The sequence below is a fragment of the Micropterus salmoides genome, unplaced genomic scaffold, assembly GCF_014851395.1.
Source record: "Micropterus salmoides isolate LMB-PRFRI ecotype aquatic unplaced genomic scaffold, ASM1485139v1 Ms_hic_scaffold_11, whole genome shotgun sequence".
NCBI lineage: Eukaryota > Metazoa > Chordata > Actinopteri > Centrarchiformes > Centrarchidae > Micropterus > Micropterus salmoides.
The window spans coordinates 19,165,248-19,190,050 of record NW_024040152.1 but is presented as its reverse complement, the minus strand read 5'-3'; the positions used below and the strand labels follow the sequence as shown (position 1 = coordinate 19,190,050).

Below are 24,803 nucleotides of genomic sequence, written 5' to 3'. Positions count from 1 at the left end.
AATGCCCATCATAGTTTCCACACACAAGTTAATGTCTTCAGTTTGATTGTTTTGTCTGACCTACACTCCAAAAGCCATAGATATTCAATTTAGACTATTAAACTGTTGCCAAAATTGTTGGTCAATAGATTAGTCAATTGAAGATTTCAACACTACTGGTTATTAAAAGGCTGTTGTCCGTTCTTATCATTCTGCTAGCTCCTCCAAACAACCGGCAAATTGAGACAAACTCTTTCACAAAATGTTCCACATAGATCATTTACATTACATTTATATGCTGATCCCTCTTGTCTCTCCATCTTATTATTGTGTGATGAATATGTATAATTTACTCAGCTGCATGTAGGTGACATTCATTTACTGTATTGTATCCATTCAGACTGAAAACGGGACAGTTATGGATCTTTTTTTGGTGGTTGTGCCTGAATGACCTTAAAACTCTACACACACATAACATATCCACCTCCACCCTTAACAAGTGTTTGACCTTCCAGTGTAATGTACTTTGCCCAGTCTTGAATGTATGCCACTGCTCTCTCCTGCTTTCGGGAGATTATGAAACTTCCTTTTCGGGGCTGTCTGGCTCACACCAGATGTTTCCTGAATCCACTGTGTTCCTAACTCACTCCCCTCCCCAGTGGCAAAAGGCAAGGAAAGGTCAGAGAGAGGGAAACTGTCATTCGCTCTCACTAAAACCAAGCACAGAGAGATACCTGGAGTCCAACTGATGAAGTCTTTACTGCGCATGCCTCTCTGCTACAAAGCTGACCAAGGCATACAGCAACTGGGATTTACTTTACAGGGACAGACATCTCTGTAACTCACCTGAACAGCATACACAGAAACACACACTATATGTAAATGATTTTTTTAGCCACTCACCTCCTCTGACAGTTTTTTAAAGAGTAGTGTAAGCTCACAGGCAGAAGTCCTGCTGATTTGCCTCGTGGACAGTCAGTAGTTGGTGAGCCAGCGATGTCGTGGGACTGTGGCCTGAGGTACGTGTTCTCCGTGTCCCCTGTGCTGCAGCAGGGGAGCATGTGCATCCTACATGAGAAGGACGACCTGTCCAGACTGGAGATGGTCCAGAGATTGGCCAAGGATGGCTGCCGCTTCCTGCAGAACCACAGCAAGGGTCCAGAGAGGACGAGTCGGGTGAGATACACAACAACAATGCTGCAGTATTGCAATATTGATGTTTATAATATCTTTTTCCCCCCTACTAAATATGTTGTGAAATGCTGCACTCTTTGATGCGTTTCCATGAACAGGCCATGTCGCTTATGAGATTGTCCTCTTTATGTCAGTATGAGCCGTACTCAATTAGCATACTTTATGTTATATATTCAGTTGGAGAACAGTAGATAGTCCATTGTACTGTGGGCTATACTGTGGTGTTTTATGCTGCTGTTTTGTAAGAATTTTGCCTAAGCATCGCTTCTCGAACTCCCTGCAGGGTTCGATCCGTCAAACTGATTAATTTTTCTAGTTAATTTGTTGTCTGTTTTTATTGGCCTCCACACATTCTATAAAGTCTCCGCTTTCTCTGATGATGAATGTTGTCATTTAGATTCTGTCAAGACTACAAAAAAAATGTCTTCAGTTACATATATCAAAATAGACTGCTTCAAAAGAGATATAACAATTAGATTGACACAAAGAAGATTTTATAACTGTATACTGTAGAGTGCATTGCATTCATATTGATAAAAAATGTACATTATAAATGCACTGCATCCATTAAATGCAACATTGGCTCCATTTATATATAGTCACAGTGTCATCACAGAAACTTAACATGCATTTAGAACAGTGGTTCTCATGTCAAGGACCCCTAAAATGACACAAATTAGATCAAGTTTGATAAGATTTTGTCCCAGGGTCTCCATCTGATCGAAATTTTGCTTTTAGAATCAGAATCAGCTTTATTGCCAAGTAAGTTTACCCCTGCAAGGAATTTCCTTTGGTGTCTTGGTGCATAACAATAAACAAAATATATAAATGTAAAGTATAGAATTGACAAGATCCATCCATCCATCCATCTTCATCCGCTTATCTGGGATCGGGTCGCGGGGAGAATTGACAAGATGTAAAACAAAAATAAAAGAATCATGAAGAATATGTTTGTGTAGTGATATGCAAAATATTTATCACATTTATATGTGCAAATATACATTATGTTCTGTAGGTAGGGTAGTTAGGTTGGTAGGAGTATGAGGGGAGTGTCTGAAGCAGTTTGTGTCTGGGGTGTGATGGGGCGGCCACAGTCTTTCACCCTCGCCTCAGATTCCTGGAGGTGTACAGGTCCTGTAGGGATGGAAGATTGATTGGTTTAGATTGGTAGATGTTTTATTATAGAAACTTTTTGAAACCCATGATCAAAATAGTCATTATGTTACTTAGGGATGGAATTATAGTGAAAATAAATGGTTCCATGTTTTGCTGGGGTCTCCCTGGGGGGTCCCTGAACCCCACTTAAGAACCACTGATATAGAATACAGTTAGTCTCTGTCAGTGTGGCGGTATCCTCAGGTTTCAGGAGGGTTTTTACTTCAAAGCACTGCAGCTATGCTATTATTGAACAATTATGTTCAGTTCAACCTGCACACTTATTTTATTGAAACATTACATCACCTGCCAGTTGGGTGTGTAGGAGACATCTGATTGGCTGACCTCATGGTGGGCTCAGCTTCTCCCTTCCTGCCAGCTGTATCTGTATGCTGAACTGAACAACAATGGAAGGAAAGGTTGACGCAAGTGGAAAGACCAACTTGCCAAGGCATTGTATGGTTTTAGGGTGGATTCCAGTGCATCAGGTCTCTGACCTTTTCTGCAAACACAAAGCTAGATCTCCTTATCAATGTTCTTATTCAGTGTAATGACCTTTTGTCTGCGCTAAACCACCCCCAATCAAATGTTAGGGCTGCATAATACAATCAGGTATCCCTTTACTGTTTCAGTAACATGCATTGTGCAAAGTGTCTCATATTGTGAATTTATTATGAATATACCAATAACATGTATGTATGTGTCATTTATGTAATTCCAGCTGTAATGGCCAGATATGCTGACCTTGTATTTAATACTAGACATTATCTAGAAATATTAAGATTATGTGAGATTATCTAGCATAGTTTCTGGATTATAGAATGGTTTAAAGTAATCCAATGATTCTACAACGCACAAACTGTACCACATGTGACTCATATAAATTTGTAAGCCCAGACATCAAAGAGAAATCAGTTAAATCCCAGCTGTTGGAAAGAGGGATGCTTAATGTACAGTTGGCTGCACGCCTGTGAAAATGTGCGAGATTCTGGCGCAGGGAGATCATGAACGTTAGGCAGTCTCCTTACATTTGAAGCCAAGCATGTTTCTAGGTCTTTTCCTTTGCTAGTTTAGAGGCAAAACTATTTGTAATTCATTTAGCTGTGAAAACCTGTCAGTTTTAAATGTAATAGTTTTGACTTTGGAAATCACTTGTTCTTGTGTCCTTTTACGTCACCTCTGTTTTCTGTTTGTATTCAGGAGTACCAGAGAGTTACCAGAGATCTGTTGCTTGTGCTTTGTACATCTGAAAAGAACATAGAGCAATTGTAGAGAACAGGAGCTTGTCATGCACACACTTGTTTACAGTATATTATCAGAGCTTAATGTATTAAACAGAAATTTCAGTTAATTACTGTTGGAGATAATGTATTGCATCTGCATCAAAGGGTTCTTTAAAAAACAACACACATTCTTCCTCTTCTTCCCATTCTGTATGATCCGCATTATTCCTTGAGAGGAACTTAGTCCAAATCTGCACCCTGTCAGGACTGACACCTTCCAGGTACCTTTAAGTGTTCTGTACCATGCGTGCCAGACCTGCTGCAGCAGCACAGATACATGCAGACTGAAAGTGTCCGTTCAGCTGCTGGAATGCATCTGGAACCCTGAAAGAAACAGTAAACTGTTTTGTGAGACATGACTTTGTGTAGAAGCCTGATAAGTAGTGTTTGTTCATGTTGGGGGACTTGAGCAGTAGCTGTGAGTCGAGGTCACCTCCAGGGTCAGGAAGGAACTGTGCAGTCACAGCATTGCAAGCATCCACTCTAGAAGCCTGATTGTGTTTTTGTTGTGGGACAGTGGTAACCACAAAGTCCAGTGCGCACTAAAAGTGGCTTGCAGCAGCAGAGGCATGGAGTGTAATTCGTTGTGAGGAAAGGTTTGTTTCCTGTTTGACCCATTAGTGGTACACTGAGACAGGAATTCAGCTTGCTTTGCTGTCACGCTTAGTAAGACAAAACACCTTACAAAGCTAAGAGCACACAGTGTATGATAAAGATAAAAGATAGAACCACCAATTTATTTTTCCCAAGAACCAGGAAGCTAATCAGTGCAGCCTTCCCTTTCTGGGACTTTTCTAGTTCTATCTTACGTCATGCTGTAGGTCTGTGACAGGATTATACAGTCTACTATTGCACAGGAAAGTACGTGAAAGCAATTTTTATACATGCGTGTGTGCTTGTGTGTTTGTATTAAGATAAAGAAGGAATAGATTCAGAAGTTGTCACTTTAACAGACATCTAAACTTTGCTTAGAGTCATGAATCACAGCACTGAAGGAACTACCAGTAAACATTGCCATTAATGGTCCTTTCCAAGGGTTTGAAAACGTCTTTGCTGTTTATAGATGTGACTGTCAGACTGTGTAATGTTAATGCTGAAAATATGGCCCAAACTGTGATGGACACAGTTGTGTTTATCCTTGCTGTATTGTATGTGTGTGTTTACATGTTGTGTTGATGCGTTCATCTGTATAGGTGTGTTTCTACAGTGTGTCTGTGTGTTTATGTATGGATGTCCACAGATTGCAGACGTGTGTTAATGTGCCAGGAAGTGAGGCTTAACTGAAGGGGACTGGATGCTTTTTCTGCAAAAGGCAATTAGGGCAGAAAACTGCAACCACTTCCAGCTTGTCTGCCTGCCTAATTGCATGCACAGAGGCTTGTGTTGCATTGACTGATGGCTGAGGAGGGGGCTGGTGGTGAAGTGGGGGTTGGCTGATGCAGGATGCGTGTGCGTGCATTATACAGTGAACTCCTCATTAAGTCTAATATCTCTGATCTAGACCCTTCATTGTCAAGCAGCTACCAGCCATCTTTGTCCTTCAGTGATGCTGCAACAAGCCATTTTGTTTAAAATGGAGGGTTAAAAAAGTAAAATTTACATACCGATTATGGGAAAAAAATCATTGAATGTCCAGGCTGACGGGTTATATATACCATCAAATTTCAGCCTCCTGTGTCAGTCAAAGTTGGTGTATGTGCTTCTCATTCCTGATTATATTTACTTGATATCTTCTTTTAATGTGGTGGAACAAACATGACTAGTAGATACATATATTCATTTAGCTGATGCCTTTATCCAAAGCGACTTACAAATGCTATACATGTCAGAGGTTGCACGCTTCTGGATCAACTAGGGGTTAAGTGTCTTGCTCAGGGACACACTGGGGTCTCACAGTGGATTGGAACCCGGGTCCCTCACACCAAAGGCACGTGTCTTATTCACTGCGCAATCACCACCCCAGATTATTCAATACAGCAATTAGATGAAAAATGATTCCTCAGTTTTGATTATTTTAATTCAAAATGAAATGTATTTAAATTTATTATCAACTATTTGCTTATCAGCTTCTCCCTATTTCATATATTTGGGTTTTCGGGTGTTAGTCGGACAAAACAAGCAATTTAAAGATGTCAGCTTTGGATCTGGGAAATTGTGATATGGGGAATTGTTCACTAATTTTTTATATTTTGTAGACTAAACAATTGATTAATTGAAAAAAAATTAGATAACTGAAGATAACTGAATTAATTATTAGTTACAGTCATATGTATGACTGCTCAAACAGTCGGATGTTGTTTACATTTTTGACTGAGGATTTGATTAATAACATAGTGACTGGTTGACATTGTGTGACCATGTGATTAAGCGAGAGAAAAAGTGAAACAGAGAGAGTGGGAGACAGTAAGCAACATGAGGATGAATTTATCATTCATACACACCTCACGGTGATCATAAGACAAGGACCTACCATGTGAGTTAAAGCCGGAACTAAACTCTGAACCACTAAACTATTGTTGGTGTTCAGAGTTTAACCAGATGACAGCCTGAAAATAGATTGTCTCTGGACACCATACATGATTTAATAGGCTCTACATAGAAATCAGTAATTAAAAGTTGAGTCTTTTATGTTAATCCCTGAATGGGCTTCACCGATAAGGACTGAATAATGATATATGGAAATTCTCTTTCGTTTACAGTGCTGGCTTTGACAGAGTATTATGATGGAAATCAGTGGTGATTTGTGAGTGGGAGAAAATTCAGGGGAATCTCCTTGGTGATAACACACACACACCCTCCTCCTTCCTTCCCCCCCTCACTCCCTCCCTCCCTCCTCCTTTTCTCTCCAGCCCCAGAGTGACGAGGCAGTCCGTGTGTGTCTGAGGGAGAGGGGCCACGATGTGCTGGTTCTCCAGAGACTGTCGTCAGAGAAGCCAGCCCCCTCGGCATCTGCGAGGGGAGGAGGGAGAGAGGAGACGAGGAATAGGAGGTAAGCCTCTCCGTTCCCCTCCTTCCTAGATTCCCTCCCTCTCTCTCTCTCACTCTCTCACTGTTGCCTGTCTGTTTGCCTCCCTTAGCACTCTCCCTCTCATCATTCTCCCTCTCTGTCTCTCCGGATCGCACACTCACTCAGGCGCGCTTACATCACAACTCCCCACACATAAATGACTACATTAAATACATATAAGTAAGCAGCATGGGACTGTGAGACAGAGCTCTGCTGGCTGCTTTCCCATTCAAGTCATTCAGGAGCTTTTTCAGCCGTGAACGTACTGGGATACCTCAGTGTGCTTGAGGGATAGACAGCAGTGGACTCCAGGCTGTACCAGCTGCAGGTAGATGGATGGATGGGTAAAGGGGGCATGCATCAGTAACCATGGCAACGTTGCCGGTGTGAGGGCACAGGGACTCTGCAAGGATGGGTTCTCGGCCACAGCCCCTGAACCTGCGGAAGGAGGAGGGCAGGGTGCTCCATGCCGCCTTGGTGGAGCAGGAGGAGGATGACGATGATGAGGAGGGCTCCGAGGAGAGCAGCAGTGACAGCACCAGCCGGGCAGAGCCGGTCACGATGCCCACCTTTGACGTCCCCTACTTTCGCTACATAGATGATGAGGGGACAGAGGGAGAGGAGGAATGGACCAGCAGCCGCTCTCTGTCCTCTATCGAGGAGGACTCGTCCACTGACTCTGTTGTGTCTGACAGGTACATGGTGGTGTCAGGGACCCCGGAAAAGATCCTGGAGCACTTGCTGAATGATCTGACACTGGACGAAGACCAGGGGGAAACACAGGGCAAAGAGTCAGGTCAGCATGCATACATTTATTACGTGGAACATCATTTGAACTTTTCGTTTGTATGTGAATAAGCTTGTTTTGTATTTTAGAGGGCAAATATTTTATTGACACATGATACCAAGACAACTTTATGGCTGTAGCATTATGAAGGTGTTGTGCTTATACATGTCCACTGATATTTGTGTGATTTGTGAAATATGGATAGAAAGAAAGAGAAAGAAATAAGTCCCTTACTTTCCATTTTACGCTCTCCCCTCCCCACCCCTCTCTGTCGCAGAGGAGCTGGGACAGAGAGCCCCCTCTGGGCAGTATTACTGGGCTAATCATGTGCTATCATTCCCAGAATGGAAGTTTGAGCCTGTTCATTTAAAAGCCTTTGACAGAGATAAACGTTGCTCATATCTTTTGAGCGACGCCACGACGGACTGCGTGACATGCAGTCCAGCCTCACAGCGATGACAAATCAACACATTTCCTCACATCCCAGCAGGTACATGATAATGTGACACTGTTGCCAAGGCAGAGGAGCTGGAAAGATGGTTCAAAGTCAGACAAGCAAAAGGAAGGATGCTAGAAACAAAGGATAAACACTGTATAGGAGAGACAAGGGAAACTAGGAGGAAAGAAAAGGAGATGCAGATTTTTCCTTGGAGATGGAGGTCACAGATGATCTGAGATAAAGGCAGGCTAACCCCATACCAGGGATCATTACTCATTCTGATGAGGAAGTGAATGAAATTGATCTAAAGTTCCTCTCTTGAGACTTGCCTTCACTTGCAAGATGGTGCCTTTTATCTGCACGAGAGAGTAGTGGTTTATGTTAGGTTGCATGTTTTATTACTAATTGAGTATTTAACATTGATGGAAAGTTGATGGAAAGCTAAATTAGCAAGCAAGTGGGTAAGACATCCCTCCATTCCTTCAGTTGGTGTATTCACAAGAAACCCATCTGTACTTTTATTTGATATCCTATGGATGAATTGTGGACTGGAGCACGATGCTGAGCAATAGTCCAGAGTCTGAGGAGGAGAGAAAATGAACTGACTCCAGAACAGCAATTGATCTGAGCACTCAGTTATACTTAATAGTCTGAATCCTGCTGGGCTTGGTTCTCTCTGTGTGAATACTGAAGCTCTGTATGCTCTAGTGCTACTACTAACTGTGCCCTTGGAAGTTGAGCTCACCAGAAGCATGATAGCATGAGATTCATCATTTCACCAACAAGAAATTTATTTTAGCAACCACCAAGCTGCCGCGTTTGGTCTTTCTCCCAAGGGTTTCTCAGAGAGATTTCACAGCAACATGGCTGATTGCAACAGATTATTGATGTTGTGTTTATGAATACAGCACATTAGAAAGCCATGGTTATCTCATCTTGGCAGCACTTGCTTCCACCTGTAATCAGTACACAACATTAAAAATGCAGAGTAGCTTTCTATCTTTCTGCAAGAGATGGCACTTTTCTGAAGGCACGACGGGCATGTTTGAGGAAAAGCGAACTGCAGTAGACTATTCTTTGTAGATCTCCATTTGCTAGCGTTTCCTTCTGTGGCATAGCATTGTGGGTAGCATTCACAAGTGTACAGTGTTGCCTTCTTTCCTGTGCCCAATCTCTGAGTGCAGCTATTGATTCCAGCTCTGCACAGATTCACATTGCACACTGCCAGCTCTGAAAAAAAACATGTAATGAAACATTTGTGTGCTTAATGAGAAGATGTTCCAGCTCTGATGAACCCTGTCGGGGGTGGGGTTATGATTATTTGTAGTGAAAAAAACACCACCTTAAGTGAGCGGATATAAAATAAAATAAAAATTTTGTAAATAATAATTCTGGGTTTGACACCAAGAGGATGACTTCCTCGCAATAAGCGACACATTATTACGCTTATTTCAAAGGCTGCATTGATCCATTTTACGAGTACTTATTGGAATGCAAAATAATAGATTGGCAGATTGACTGATGGGCTGATTGAGTTCACAATAGATTGACAAGCTAGATCAATGAATCCGTTCTGCATATCCTCTGAAAAGAAAGCAAAATTAGTTTTGTTTTAGTACCTGAAGGATCCAGTGTGACAGAGCACGAAACATCAGTGTAAAATACAATTTTGTCCTACATTCACTTATTTGATCCAGGCCCACTACTCATGATAACTGGAAGAAATAATAATAAAAAAAATGGCATGATGTGTATAAGTCACAACCCAGGATCACTGTTATTTACACAGCACAACGTTCATATCTTCTGCTAAACAGTTTGGATAAAGTTCTACTCTGCAGGAAATTCCCGTCTTTTTTGCTGTGTTACCAGAAAAAACTTGAGAATATGACTTCAGGTCGTAAAATAAAATATTTATTCTAACTTCAAAAAACTTGCAGAGTGTACAGCCTGGGGAGTAGTATGTAAGCTGTTACTCCTGAGAAAGTGCTTCAGTTTAGATAGCTTGGAGAAAATACACAAAATCACAGCAGTGTGAGTGAGTAGTACATCTGGTGAATGTGTGTGTGTGTGTATGTATGTGGGTGGCTGATATTTTGTGATATGTTTTCTGGCTTTGTGTTAAGGTGGGTTACTGTATATGAGTGTAACCTCTCATAATGATGCATCCACAGCTGCTCTGCATGGATTAACATAATGATGTCAGAGAGTCTTGTGGACCAGAACGCGCACAAAGGCCCTGGGAAGCCAGTGTGAAATTAAAGGGGAGAATTTATAATTCTGGGTGTGAGGCACACTTACAGAGGGGTTGAGAGAAGGTTGGCCCTAATAGGATTTGTAAAGCTTTTCACTTGTGGCAGGGCAGCATGTCTGTCCTTCTCTTTCTCTTTATGCCTTAGAAATTAATTTTTTATGTCCATTTCTGTAAAGCACTTTTTACAGAGTGTGTTATAATGTCCTAAGAATAATTACTTACATTTCAATAAGAGAATCAGGGAGAAAGGGGCTCTGGATGTAATTTTAAAAAGAACTGATTAAAGAAAAGGAGTCATGTTTAGTCTTTGTTTGTCATGGCAAAAATAAGTATTGTGGTGGTGAAGACTGTACATGCATTTCATGTTACAGGGACTTGTCAAAGTGACCTGGTGATCTATTTTACCAGCTTTGATTTAATCCATTTACAGAACACTTACCCATGTGTAACCTTGGGGAAGAAATCACAGAAGGATATGGTGGCAGAAAATGCTGTAAACATATTAGGATGATGGCTAAGCAATATCAGATTGCTTTCCTGTTTTCAACATTATCACAATGAAAACATAGACTTCATCAGAGGTCAGAGAGAGTCGACCAGCACATTAACATTATTGGCTTATCTTTACTGATAAAGCCTGCAATGGTGAATGTGTGAGATTCAAGATAAAACCAGTAAAGGCTTGTTTTAACTTGTTGCAAATGAAAAATCCTCACTGGTTTCAGCACAAGTGATTATCTGAGACTGGCCATGAAGAATAATGTGCCACTGAAAGGTCTCTCACAGTATGCTCGCCTCTGAAGTGTCTCTGCTCAGTGCTTGTCAACTGATATTTGACAGCAAAGAATGAGCTCTCCATCGGGTATTATTGAAATAGAACAGGAAAAACTGAAGCCAAGTTTCTGAGCTGCCATCTCAATTAAAAGTACAGGCTCAGCAGTAGAGGTGCAACTAATGATTGTTTCATTGTTGATTAATCTGTCGACTATTTCCTCAATTATCAATTCATTGTTTGGTCTATAAAATGTCAGAAAAGGGTGAAAAATTAGTTTCCGCAGCCCAAGATGACATCCTCAAATGTCTTGTTTTGTCCACATTTGTCCAAAGATATTCAGTTTACTGCCAGAGAGAAATAAAGAAACTATAACATATTCACTTTTAAGAAGCTGGAATCAAACCATTTGTCTTTAACAAAAAAAGACTTTGTTCAGTGTATAAATCTTTAGTGCCATCTGGTGGTGAAGTTTGCAAATTGCAACCAACGGCTCACAGTGAATTCAAACACTCCCATTTCCCGGGTAGTGTGTTCTTGTGCTCTTAAGTTGGAATGTGGAATCGACATGGACACTACTACAAAGATATCTACGATATCTAATTTCAATTTAATTTCTAAATTCAACAACAAAAAGAGGCTGTGAAATCTTTACCCCTGGCAAAGTTTTTATTATTTGTGTCTTGTTGTACTTCTTATATTTTTGTATACTGTTATGTATACTTATTCATACACTTTATTCCTCTTTTTGCAATAGAGGGTAGGAAAAACAATTATGATTATTCTGACACCACATGAATGCAGTATCAATCACAGCTCACCCCTCCTTTACCAAGCATGCAGGTCTCTTCCTTCTTCTACTACTACTACTACTACTTCTTCTTCTTCCGTCTTTGTTCGTATTCAACGTAGAGATGAAACACGCTCTGTAGAGCAGTTTGTCAGTTTGGGCTGTTGTAGAAACATGGCGGCACAACATGGCGAGGTCCATGTTCGGGGACACACAGTGTATGTAGATAGAAATGGCTCATTCTAAGGTAATAAAAACATAACAGTTCATTATGTAAAGTCTTTATACACCACTGTAAACAGTGTTATGGATATTACATTGCATTTCTGTCAATAGATCCTCCTAAATATTACACACTGAACCTTTAAACCAATTAATCGATTATCGAAATAGTTGGCTATTAATAAATAGTTGACAACTAGTCGATCATTCAGTTAACTAGTAGAAGTTGAACCATTTCTAAAGTAATAACACAAGAAAATTTAGCATTTTCTGTCTTCATGTATTTCTCTTTGCAGATACACTTCTGGATGACTTTCTGCTGACCTACCCCGTGTTCATGTCGACCAGTGATTTATGTCAAGCACTGCTGGGACAATATCCTTGAACACAGGGGTTTTCACAGCAATATTATTACAAATCTTCCGCCTTTATGAATGCTACAGACAGACAGTTGTTTTATATAAAAAACACGACTGCTTTAATGACTCAAAGTTGCTCCACTTCACTCAACTGTGTTCATCCAACATTCTCTCTTGCCGCATATCCTTAAATCAACAACACACACACACACACACACACACACACACACACACACACACACACACACACACACACACGTACACTGGCCTTATCCGTGCTTCATTTGTATAATGCATTTCATGTCGCTCTCCATCTGTGCTAAAGCCTTAACCGCATCTTACTTATTGCACCAAGCGATACAGAGGGAAAGAAGACAGGAAGGAGGCTCTGGAGAGGAAACAAAAAGTCCTACACCTGGTGTCACAGTGGATGGCCCTATGCAAAGATTTCCTGAGGGAAGACGAGCATGTCAAAGTGTTAATGAAGGTAGGAAATATAATGTACAAGGGAAAGGGTGGAAACTGGGTATGAGGTGGACTTAATATGGGACAAATGAGAATTGACATTTCCTTCCAGAGCTTGTATCGTTATGTGTTGGATGATCTTTATGAGCACCCAGCCCTGGAGAAGGATGTGAGGGAACTGCAGAAGCTGTACCAGCTGCATCGCAGACAGTGAGTAACCGTTTGATAACTTATTTTGTCATATAATCATACGTCATTAGTTATTACTTCAGTACATACATAAATAATCTATAAAACTGAAAAACCAATTTTTTTATTGATATGACGTCTGAGTGTTTATAACAGCAAGTATGACTGTGACTGTTGGAGGCCTGAAAAGAAGCAGAGACTCTAGTTGAGAGTATAAAGAAAGACCTCCTTCTCTGCTTGGTGGCTTTATGTAGCCTCTCATCAATGAATCCATTCAGAGATTGAAGAGTAATTGCAGTGTTCTGGAGAGTTATGCACGGAAACATGAAGGTCATGTGCTTTATTTTAAATTTCCAAAATTGAGGAAATACAGGAATTTTGGGAATTAATGACAAGCTGTCAGATGTTTTGTCACTTGCCATGCTTCACCACTTGTTTACTGGACACAGTCTCAAGCCTAGTAATGGTGTCAAACTCATGAGCATAATCCCACATCTATATGTATACAGTATATAAACACAATGAGGCACATAATTATGGTTTCTGACGTGTTGAGAAATATAGTAATTAGATAAGTTACTAACAGTTCCATTCAGTCATTATGAGCCGCCATTGCAGTTTTTAGTGCCACAGCAATCACTGGCCTCATGTTACCGTATATTAAAATTATACCAATGACTTCCATGCAGCAAAGTGTACAGATTTTCAGTTTGGGAAAAAGAAACCACTTATATCAGATCGGTGCTTAGTATGACTCACTGAGTTAAGGTATCGTGTCAGGGAGAAAAAAGCTGCATTGAATGCGTCCCCAACGTATGTATGGATATATACAGACATAATACAAAACATAAGCACCTTTGCAGATATTGTGCAAAGTTTATATATCTTTATAGAAAAGAAAAACCCTATTGATTTTGCCAAATTAGATTCTTTTGTACTGAGAGAGACCACTGTGTGCCGCGCCTTAATAAAATGGACTTAAATGATGCTATTGTGTCCTGCTATGCACAGGTAGCAAACACAGGATGTTTTAATTGAAACACATTAACACAAATTCTGTCTTTTGCAAGATGGCCCTTTGGATCGGGTGCTCACTGGTACATGGGTTGTTTGTATAATTTTTTGTTGGGTAAATCTTCTAAATGAATTATACTAATTAAAATTGTTCGCATGTGATTACACCATGACAAAATAATGGATCTGTACCAAAAAGAGACCAGAGGGGGGAAGGCTGAAATCTTACAGTAGCTTATTGCATCTACCCATGCATAATCATGCATATACACACATATATAGACATATATAGAATATACATATGCATACTATAAATGCTCACATGGATACGGGCTGCATGCATACAGAACATATAGGCAACATATACATATATAGTATGTAGACAGACACAATGATGCATGATTTCCAATGTTAAACAAACTCGTCTAGTTCCATCTGTCTTTAAGTCCTTTCTGTAACTGCACACTTATTCCTTTCCTATATAATTTACATATAGGAAAGGAAGAAATGTTTTTAGTTAGTTATGGATTGACCATATAAGTTGAGAAAGACATATTTGTGATGATAATGATGTGCATTTTTAATATTGGTCTGTTTTGTGGTTGTTGTTAATGTGGAACTGTTGCTTAGCTGCAGTTTATTGTTTAAAAAAAACACACATTGCTCTTCGACGTTAAGAGTGTAAACAACCCCCAGTCACCAGACACATTGCCACGCCCATGTCCCCCCCTTTCCTCCCTCAACCACAGCTTCCAATCAGATCTTCTCCCTGGGGATGCTCCAACCTGCCGCCCATTAGAAACCAGAGCAGATAATTCAACCTGACTTCACTGCCATTATCTGGCCCTGCTTTATTCATGTTTTTATCCAGGGATGGGGATCCACAACACCCACTCCTTTAAAGCTGTGGACTTTGTGTGGGTGTTACTGACATACTCCACTATTTATGAGCTCTTCACCATCAGGCTCATCCCGGGGGAGGGCAAGGTTGACTGCTTTGTGGCAATCTGCTACTGAGTGCAAAGCTAAAAGGTGTCATTTTTTATAGAAAGAAGCCTCATTTAGTCCTTTGCTCCCGTCAACTCCCATCTGGCCTTTGTGCAAAAGAAAGCTCAAGTCATACATGTGTGAAAGCTTAGGAATCAAACACCACTTCTCTTGCACTCTCTCGTCATGTGGCGTCATAACTCACCGAGCGCGCTGACACCCACAGTGACTCTGTTTTCTTGAGGAGTGAGAGAGTGCATTATATCCTGAGCTCTGGTTTGACGCGACAGTGGGAATCAGGTTTTTCATTAGAGCTGGACTGCTGCTGGCCAAAGAGAGGGGATCCCTCAGGGCAGGCTTTGTGCCAACATGCCTATTGTGTTGCAGAGCCCAGTAAAAGCTGAGGGATGATAATAGACACGGGGCTTTCCATCATGCTAGCCGGGCCTAAGTGATGAGAATAGGGTGATTGAATGAAGGGATCACATTGGAAGGTCTAAAAATCTACAAAGCACTCTAATCTGGCCTTGACACTGATCTTAAATAATGGAGTGAATGCAGCAGAGGAGTACCTTACCTTGATTATAGACTGTGTGGATGGTGTTTTTTTCTACTTGACATAGTTGCAGCCTAAGGAAAATCTTCAGATGAGAGTTTATTTTAGGATAAAGTACGGTTATTTTTTTTGTGCATGTGTAGGCACATGATAGTTTTCACTTTACCGATATATTTCTTCTTCTTTTTCCAGTACGGTGGATGAATATTCCCCTCAAAGAAAGGTGAGTGAAAAGATCTTGTGTTTGCTCTCTTTTTAGGGCACTGTGACAGCAAGTCATTTTATTTAAACAGAGCTGGCTAGCCGCTTCGACACACTCGTTTGGGTGTTGGGGCTATTGTCCTCCTTCCTGCTAAAGACATTGTTCTGCTGTTCAAGCGAAATGCCCAGTGTTCTCAGGCAATATGAGTGTGTGTCAAAATCTACGCATTTCCCTCCTTTTAGAGCAAAGCACTTTTCCACCAATTGAGCCTGAAAGAGAATGGGCTCCAGTCCAGAGGCACACAGAGGGAGACCAAGGAAGGTAAGTCATAAAACATGGTGTTCCTTCACGCATTCCTCCCATCATACGTTGTTTCCAAAGCTGTAGAAAGGAGACATTCAGTCTGAACAGTAGAACAATGGGAATCTTTCCAGGGAATCAATGAGAAGGTTTGGAAATGCAAATTCCTGAGTTATGAATAATTGGGATCAGTTTTTGCTTCTTTTAAAGGGCAGGTTCACCCACATTTAAAAAAACAAAAACACTTGATAGTCTAGATTTTATCCGTTGAGGTTTTGAGAAACCCGTGTTAGAGGTTTCTGCTTTCATTTGAACTACTTTCAATCAAATAAATTGTCCCAGTTGACCCTTTACCTTCATCAAGAGGAATCTATTGAGTATGCTTGGTTTGGCCCAGTAATGCCACACTACACAGTTCTCTACAGCTGATCACTGAGTGGTTACACCGGAGCAGTTGAGGGTCAGTTGTTCTGCTCACCTTATCAATAAGTGGCAGCCCTGCTGTATCCTCTCCTTCCTGATGTTTCAGAGATGGAAGCAGGTGACTTAATTCATTGGTTTCTTTCTGATTGAAGGTGCGCTAACTGGCTAGACAAACTGCCCGTAGTCTGTGGTAAGAAAACCTGCACCTCTATAGCACTCCACTGATTAACCTGCCTCTAGAATATGCCCCAACACAAAAACTGTTTTACATCAGCTCTCACAACAAAGGGACTCAAAACCAAGACCCCCAGGGGCCCCAAAAGCCACAGGGAAATTCTGATAATTTGATTAGTGAACATTTCTGAAGGAATTTGCACCAATAAAATTCTACTTGATTACCACATGATTCACTAGTCTTGTGGCCCTGTGTCATAATCTAGTTTCAACAGCTTCATTATTTAAAAAATCTGGTCCCATTTAGTACTCCAGCATCTGACTACTGGTTTGTCCGTGGTTATTTTATGAATCTATCATTTATAGTCTGCTGTGTGCACTGGGAAGTTGGAGATGACAGGGTACATACACTATGCAGAGGGATTTGGTTAGGGATGTGTGGTCAATAGTGACCCAGCAGCAAATTCTTGCTCTGAGGTGCCCTAATAGGTTATTATGGCCATGGGAAGAGCTGCACTTCATGTAAGCACTGTGCATTCTACATTGTACCTCACTGAAACATCCTCTCTGTTACAGTGCTGTGTCATGTGTATATCACCATGGACTCGTATCTAAGTATGAGGGCCCATCCTCAGGTAGTGGCCCAGGAGCTGCTGCAGGTAGTGGCAGAAAGGATGGATGTCCCACTGGGGGAACTGGTACTGGTGGCTGTCACTTACCCTGGAGGTAAATACAAATCTTATTAAGCAGTTACAGCACATTACCACCATCACTACAGCGCTGTGTGATAAATTACTCTCACTGTAGTGGCAGTCTGAACAGAATATTTGTAGTCTGTTGCACTTTTGATGATATAAAAATTAAACACCAGTGTACGACTGTATTTAATACATTAGAATAGATGATTATAAAGTTATAAGCTATCCTGTTGAAGTCAACACTAGTAGAAAATGAAAGGATGTATTGTCTGTGAAAAACTCAATCATACAGCATTTTACTTTCTCACAATGTTTCATACTTGAAGTTTTTTTCCTGTATTGAGTTGTATATTGAGCCCAGACATGAATGTGTGAGATTGTAATCAACAGTAATGACCTAAATATCTCCAGCTTAAAGGTAGAAGCATTTGCAGTCCAGTAATATAAAGTCATTATCTGTTATCAGTAACTGGCTGCTTCAGAGTGGAGCCTGGCACAGCAAGGCTTATCTCTTGCGACTGACAGCTGCGCCTGGCAGATTTTTAATGGTATTCTGCTGTTTGTGGCATGTTTTCTCCCTTGCAGGAAGGCTCCTTCTGCAGCCTCAGGACAGAGTCTTCTCCGATCCTTTACGGCCATTGGGGAGGCTGCATGTCTGCAGGAAGGATCTGGGTGAAGTCCTGGTAAGAATATCACCGCAATATGTCACTTAAAGATCCTGTACATGTATTGTAGTGTCAAAACACTGTTTTGACACTACAATACAACAGTGTGTCTCTGAATGTTTGTCAGTCTTTCAGGTGATATGATGTTGCCATTGCTTTTCTTTTGTTTTCCCCATTCAGAACCCATCCACAGACAATTCAGAGCTGCAGCAGAGGACGGCTCGAATACTCAGTTTAAACACATGGGACGTGGCTGTTGCTCTCACTAGCTTTGACTGGACCATCTTTCACTCAATACATGAGGTTTGTCCCACAGCTATCCAATATCGATAGATATTTTACTTTTGGAAATTCATAGTGTGCCATACAGCAATTGTCAGACCAACAAACCTACAACTATGATACCAATACAAAACATCACCAGAGTGCTCTACACATTATAAGAAGGTGCAGCATGCCCACACCCTGAGGTTCAGTAATTTTAGTTTCAGTTTATTCAGCAATGCAATAATACAATTGATCTGCGAGCCCGGTTTGTTCGGAGGGATGGGACCCTGTACCATCTGCCTGATGGTAACAGCTCTTACACGCTAAAAAGGGACGTGTATAATTGGTTGCCTCTAAAATGCACCCCCTGTGGGCCTGAACAGTTCTAAAATACATTACACGTGACGTGCTGTTAGCGTCACGTGCCGTTCTCTGCTCAACTCTCATGAGTATACATTGTTCTTTTACAGCAAGAGCTCGTCTATTTCACCTTCAGCCGCCACAGTAGCAGTGGCCACACCGTGGCGTTAGAGCTGCTGCTGCAGCGCTGCAATGAAGTCCAGCTGTGGGTGATGACTGAGGTGTTGCTTTGCCCGATGCTCTGCAAAAGGGTCCAACTCATCAAGAAGTTCATCAAGATTGCTGCCCAGTTAGTAGCTTTACTCTAATCCTCCTGCGTTTTGATGTACTGATGTAATCATACACACACAGGCTTCTCACACTGCTGGCCAGCACAACCGCATTTCGGCCCTCAAATCTTTAGGGATGCTGCCCCCTCCACTGGCAAATCAATAAACTGCATCTGCTTTTGTGGTGATGAGCTGTGACCCTGGAAGTGAGTGAATTGTGTACTTGTTTGTTCTTTTATAGCTGTAAAGCACAGAGGAACCTCAACTGTTTCTTTGCCATTATAATGGGCCTGAACACTGCAGCTGTTAGCCGCCTCAGTCAGACATGGGAGGTAAGAATCAAATGTGCCAGCTTTATAGCTGAATTATACTGGAGATACTATACTGTACTATACATAACATCCTGTTATTGTCTCTGCAGAAAATTCCTGGGAAATTCAAAAAGCTGTTTTCAGAGCTGGAGACAGTTACAGTAAGTGATTCATTGCACTCACCTCTGTGTATACATTACACTGTAAATATCTGATAAATAAAAAAACAAGACTAACAGGGACTGTAACAGGGAATACAAACTCATGCTTCTCTGTATGAGGCGAGACAAACAGATGTTTTTCATCTCTAAACATCAGGCGAAACATCAGGTGTTTCAGATGATCATTAGTCTCCACTGAAGTCATAATTCAGCTCTAACAAAGCATGCAGGCACAGGCCCACACATTCACCCCCAGAGGGTTAGACTCATTGGTTGTGAAAATGTCTTCACAGGATCCCTCGCTCAACCACAAGGCCTACAGAGACTCCTTCAAGAAGATGAAGGCGCCAAAGATCCCCTTTCTTCCTCTGCTACTGAAAGGTGTGCTCATTGCTCTGTCTCTTCAATACCCCACAACTAGGAGGAGAGCGCAGTGAAATGTTTCTACCAGGCAGAATTGACATGCAAATACATACAAACAGACATTTTACCTCAAATACCTTCTGGTGACTACTAACTAAATGTTTATCTGTTCTAGATATTACGTTCATTCACGAAGGCAACAAGACGTTTCACGATAACCTGGTTAACTTTGAAAAGCTGGTGAGTTCACGAACCCTCTGTAGCTTTAAGCTTTGTAGCTTCTGCACAGAAAACGTACAGCAGAGCAGAGTTTTGAAAATGCACGTTTAATTGAAGCCATGTTTATTTCCAGCACATGATAGCAGATGCAGTGCGGCACATCCGGCAGTGTCAGAAGGATCAAATGGGTCAGTAACAAATGCTTTGTTTTCTTTGTAATTCTGGTCTATGTGTAATCAGTGGTGTAATGGCATTTTAAAAAAGTGAAAAAAGTATCAGTCAAGGTAAACAACAACAACAACAACAACAACATCCGTGGACAAAAGCTGTTAACATTGAAATACACAATCTCCCTATAGTTAAAATCAGGTGAATACTACTTACTAAGATGTACACAGCCATTTTACTTTTTGACATAAAAATAATTTTGGCAGGGTTCAGCCTCCACGATATCCCTGCACATTCAGGTCACAATTCGTGTGTGTACTTTTGTGCATAATACAGACAGAAAAGTTGTCCTGGATGCTGCTGTCTTGGATGTAAAACCTTTCCTTTCCCTCCAGGCAATGGGATCACCCAGAAGAGCAGCTCAGAGGTTCGAGCCTACATTGATTACCTTCATATCATCGACAATCAGCAGACTCTGTTTGAACTGTCGCACAGACTGGAGCCCCGTGCTTAGAGAGCGGCTCTTACTTGCACTCCCCCCGTGCGTCAGCCAGACTTGATTGCCAAGGAACAATCTATCGCCGTCTCATCTATCTCTCAGGACTCCGTCAGCAATCAGAGGACGCTGCGTGATCCTGGCAGACTACGGGAGGGAGCCGCTCAATCAGGAAAAACTCTCCCACTGAGATGGGAATAAACAGCAAAAGACATCTTAGGTTAAAAGCATACATGTTTCCTTAGTTCCACTACAGTGTCACTGATCCAAAACACCTGAAAGCAGTATGACTAGACTTGTAGGCCCAAACCCGTTGCTGCTGCTGTTACTTTCCTTTCCTACAGATGGCAGAGGTTGGCAGGTGTAGAGCTTTTTTGACCATAGACTGTACATACACTGTACACAGTCTATGGTTCTGACAATGACCCAACAGCTCCCCTTTGTGGAGAATCAGCAGCCTGCAAGGAAGTGCATCTAAAAAAAAAAAAAGCTACAGAAAGCAAATGTGTTGAGCATAGACCTTGAGAATAGTATGTGTGAAAAAAATCCCCTTACTAGCCTTTTTTGAAAAAGTTTTTACCTGAGCTTTCAACACATTATAAAGTGATTGAGCTCATAGATACAGATTCAGAACTTGTGATACATCTGATGTATTTCCAGACAGCGTTTATAGATCTGGCTGCAGAAGGCTGTTTCATCAGATTTAATCAAAGAGTATTTTCAGTCCTATACTGCACACACACTTGTGTTTTCTCAGAGCTCAACAGTGTGTGCACAACAAGCTGATGTCTTGCTAAACTGAATCAAGATGACAGAAATTGTGAAAATGATTGAATATTTAACATTTTAATATATTATTTTCATTATCAATATTTTTACATTGCAGAATTCTCTCACCATGCAGTTTTCTATTCTTTAACCATAAAGCACAGTGTATTAGATGAGGCTTTACACACTTCAAACGGTGTAAGAACAGGAAATTAGAAAAGAATACATAGTATACTGTATTTCTTTGGTGTGTGTGAAGAGTTGTGTGTCCTGTGTGTGAGTTATAACACGTATGTTAGCCGTAGGAATGCTCATTCAAATGAATGCTAATTCCTTATCTTTTTTAAAAAAAAGCAGTGGTATGAGGAAATGCATCTAGTTGAGCTGTGGACAATCAGGTAAAAGAAGCAGCAGACCTGTACGGATACATCTATGTTAGTCCTTAAAGATATGTTAAACACAACATAATGTATTTTCTCCTCAGTGTGTGTTAAAAGGTCAGCCATCCAGATAGTTTTGGTTTGATTTGTTGAGGTTTGGAAATATTGGCTTTAGCTTTATGATACTCAAAGTAACTCTGCAGCAACATGTCTTTCCAAAAACAATTACATGGTGACTCAAAACAACCCACAATAACCCTTCTTCTGAACAGTTTCAATGCAAACTGCTTTATAGTAAAACCAAATGCTACTCCTTCAATGATCCACAGCAGATCTCTCTTATCCTCACTAATGTATGGCTAGATGTTGTCTAGAGAAATATGTTATATTGTGTTTTTGGGTGAACTGTCTCTATAAGTGGAACAATAGCAAAATCAAGTACTACAGCACCTTCTCGACAAAAACAGAGAAAGAAAGAAAGAAAGAAAGAAAGATAGAAGCCATTTGTACAGTGTGTAGTAACACTACTGTATGTGTAGTTATAGAAGATATAGTATTTCTTCTCTAAATTGGTCAACTGAAAATTCTCACTTTTCCCCTATTTAGGACATTTAAGTAGGAGTTGTAAAGTGTTGTAGATGGAATTTTGCATAACATTGTCAAAATCGTTATTTGTATGTTTTGGATTTTAAAGCCAACAGTAAACATGGAGAGCACATGCTTTAGCAGTATCTATCTTATTTTGACTTTCATTTGTATCATCAACAATGTACAGTTGATTCTGTTTATACTGTATTTATATATATGCTTACATTCTGGAAAAGGATATTTATTTATTTCAGAATTATTTATTTGTTTAATAAATATTCTGTTTGATTTCATGTTGTTTGTATGCACTGATTTGGCTGGTGTGCATGATATGGCAAACCATGGACTGAGCACCAATGTCAACTGTGCATGGAATAAAATATTTTTCATCATCTTGACTTGGTTATTGTAAAAGACGTATATCACACACACACACAGACACATATACAGTGGGTACGGAAAGTATTCAGACCCCTTTAAATTTTTCACTCTTTGTTTCATTGCAGCCATTTTCCAAAAAAGTTCATTTTATTTCTCAGTAATGTACACTCGGCACCCCATCTTGACAGACAAAAACAGAAATGTAGAAATTTTTGCAAATTTATTAAAAAAGAAAAACTGAAATATCACATGGTCATAAGTATTCAGACCCTTTGCCGTGACACTCATATTTAACTCAGGTGCTGTCTATTTCTTCTGATCATCCTTGAGATGGTTCTACACCTTCATTTGAGTCCAGCTGTGTTTGATTATACTGATTGGACTTGATTAGGAAAGCCACACACCTGTCTATATAAGACCTTACAGCTCACAGTGCATGTCAGAGCAAATGAGAATCATGAGGTCAAAGGAACTGCCTGAAGAGCTCAGAGACAGAATTGTGGCAAGGCACAGATCTGGCCAAGGTTACAAAAAAATTTCTGCTGCACTTAAGGTTCCTAAGAGCACAGTGGCCTCCATAATCCTCAAATGGAAGACGTTTGGGACGACCAGAACCCTTCCTAGAGCTGGCCGTCCTGAGCTATCGGGGGAGAAGAGCCTTGGTGAGAGAGGTAAAGAAGAACCCAAAGGTCACTGTGGCTGAGCTCCAGAGATGCAGTCGGGAGATGGGAGAAAGTTGTAGTAAGTCAACCATCACTGCAGCAATCCACCAGTCGGGGCTTTATGGCAGAGTGGCCCGACGGAAGCCTCTCCTCAGTGCAAGACACATGAAAGCCCACATGGAGTTTGCTAAAAAACACCTGAAGGACTCCAAGATGGTGATAAATAAGATCCTCTGGTCTGATGAGACCAAGATAGAACTTTTTGGCCTTAATTCTAAGTGGTATGTGTGGAGAAAACCAGGCACTGCTCATCACCTGTCCAATACAGTCTCAACAGTGAAGCATGGTGGTGGCAGCATCATGCTGTGGGGGTGTTTTTCAGCTGCAGGGACAGGACGACTGGTTGCAATCGAGGGAAAGATGAATGCGGCCAAGTACAGGGATATCCTGGACGAAAACCTTTTCGTGCTCTGGACCTCAGACTGGGCCGAAGGTTTACCTTCCAACAAGACAATGACCCTAAGCACACCGCTAAAATAACGAAGGAGTGGCTTCACAACAACTCCGTGGCTGTTCTTGAATGGCCCAGCCAGAGCCCTGACTTAAACCCAATTGAGCATCTCTGGAGAGACCTGAAAATGGCTGTCCAGCAACGTTTACCATCCAACCTGACAGAACTGGAGAGGATCTGCAAGGAGGAATGGCAGAGGATACCCAAATCCAGATGTGAAAAACTTGTTGCATCTTTCCCAAAACGACTCATGGCTGTATTAGATCAAAAGGGTGCTTCTACTAAATACTGAGCAAAGGGTCTGAATACTTATGACCATGTGATATTTCAGTTTTTCTTTTTTAATAAATTTGCAAAAATTTCTACATTTCTGTTTTTTACGTCAAGATTGGTTGCATGAGTGTACATTACTGAGAAATAAAATGAACTTTTTTGATTTTTGGAAAATGGCTGCAATGAAACAAAGAGTGAAAAATTTAAAGGGGTCTGAATACTTTCCATACCCACTGTATATAGTCAACTATATATATACCTTGCTAGTACAGGGTTGGACCCCCTTTTGCCTTCAGAACTGCCTTAATTCTTTGTGGAATACTTTCAACAAGGTGTTGGAAACATGATCATCACGCAGTTGCTGCAGATTTGTCGTATGCACATCCATGATGCAAATCTCCCATTCCCCCACATCCCAAAGGTGCTCTATTGGATTGAGATCTGGTGACTGGAGGCCATTGGAGTACAGTGAACTCATTGTCATGTTCAAGAAACAAGTTTGAGATGATTTGAGCTTTGTGACATGGTGCGTTAACCTGCTGTAAGTAGCCATCAGAAGATGGGTACCCTGTGGTTATAAAGGGATGGACATTCCCTCACACCATTACACCATTGGTGATATACACATGACACAGCACTGTAACAGAGAGGATGTTTCAGTGAGGTACAATGTAGAATGCACAGTGCTTACATTATTGTGTGTTACAATAGT

At 41.0% G+C, this 24,803-nt stretch overlaps 1 protein-coding gene across 1 annotated transcript; it reads left to right on the top strand.

Moving 5' to 3' along the window:
* Positions 1-686: 686 nt before the first annotated feature.
* Positions 687-22,656, top strand: LOC119897761 (rap guanine nucleotide exchange factor 5-like). Its single transcript, XM_038711693.1, has 18 exons — positions 687-1,155; positions 6,461-6,600; positions 7,314-7,414; positions 12,179-12,257; positions 12,584-12,728; positions 12,819-12,916; positions 15,645-15,675; positions 15,897-15,975; positions 17,128-17,277; positions 17,835-17,932; positions 18,095-18,217; positions 18,652-18,830; positions 19,052-19,142; positions 19,232-19,282; positions 19,576-19,663; positions 19,821-19,885; positions 19,998-20,052; positions 20,428-22,656. The coding sequence occupies exons 1-18, from the start codon at positions 976-978 to the stop codon at positions 20,544-20,546; spliced, it is 1,872 nt and encodes a 623-aa protein (XP_038567621.1). The 5' UTR covers positions 687-975; the 3' UTR covers positions 20,547-22,656.
* Positions 22,657-24,803: the final 2,147 nt, after the last annotated feature.

Excerpts from the sequence above, each read along its gene's own strand:
- LOC119897761 (XM_038711693.1), top strand. The coding sequence starts at position 976 with ATGTCGTGGGACTGTGGCCTGAGGTACGTGTTCTCCGTGTCCCCTGTG. Across the intron at positions 7,415-12,178 it reads AACACAGGGCAAAGAGTCAG|ATACACTTCTGGATGACTTT; the intron begins GTCAGCATGCAT and ends TTCTCTTTGCAG. Across the intron at positions 19,664-19,820 it reads TCTTCCTCTGCTACTGAAAG|ATATTACGTTCATTCACGAA; the intron begins GTGTGCTCATTG and ends TATCTGTTCTAG.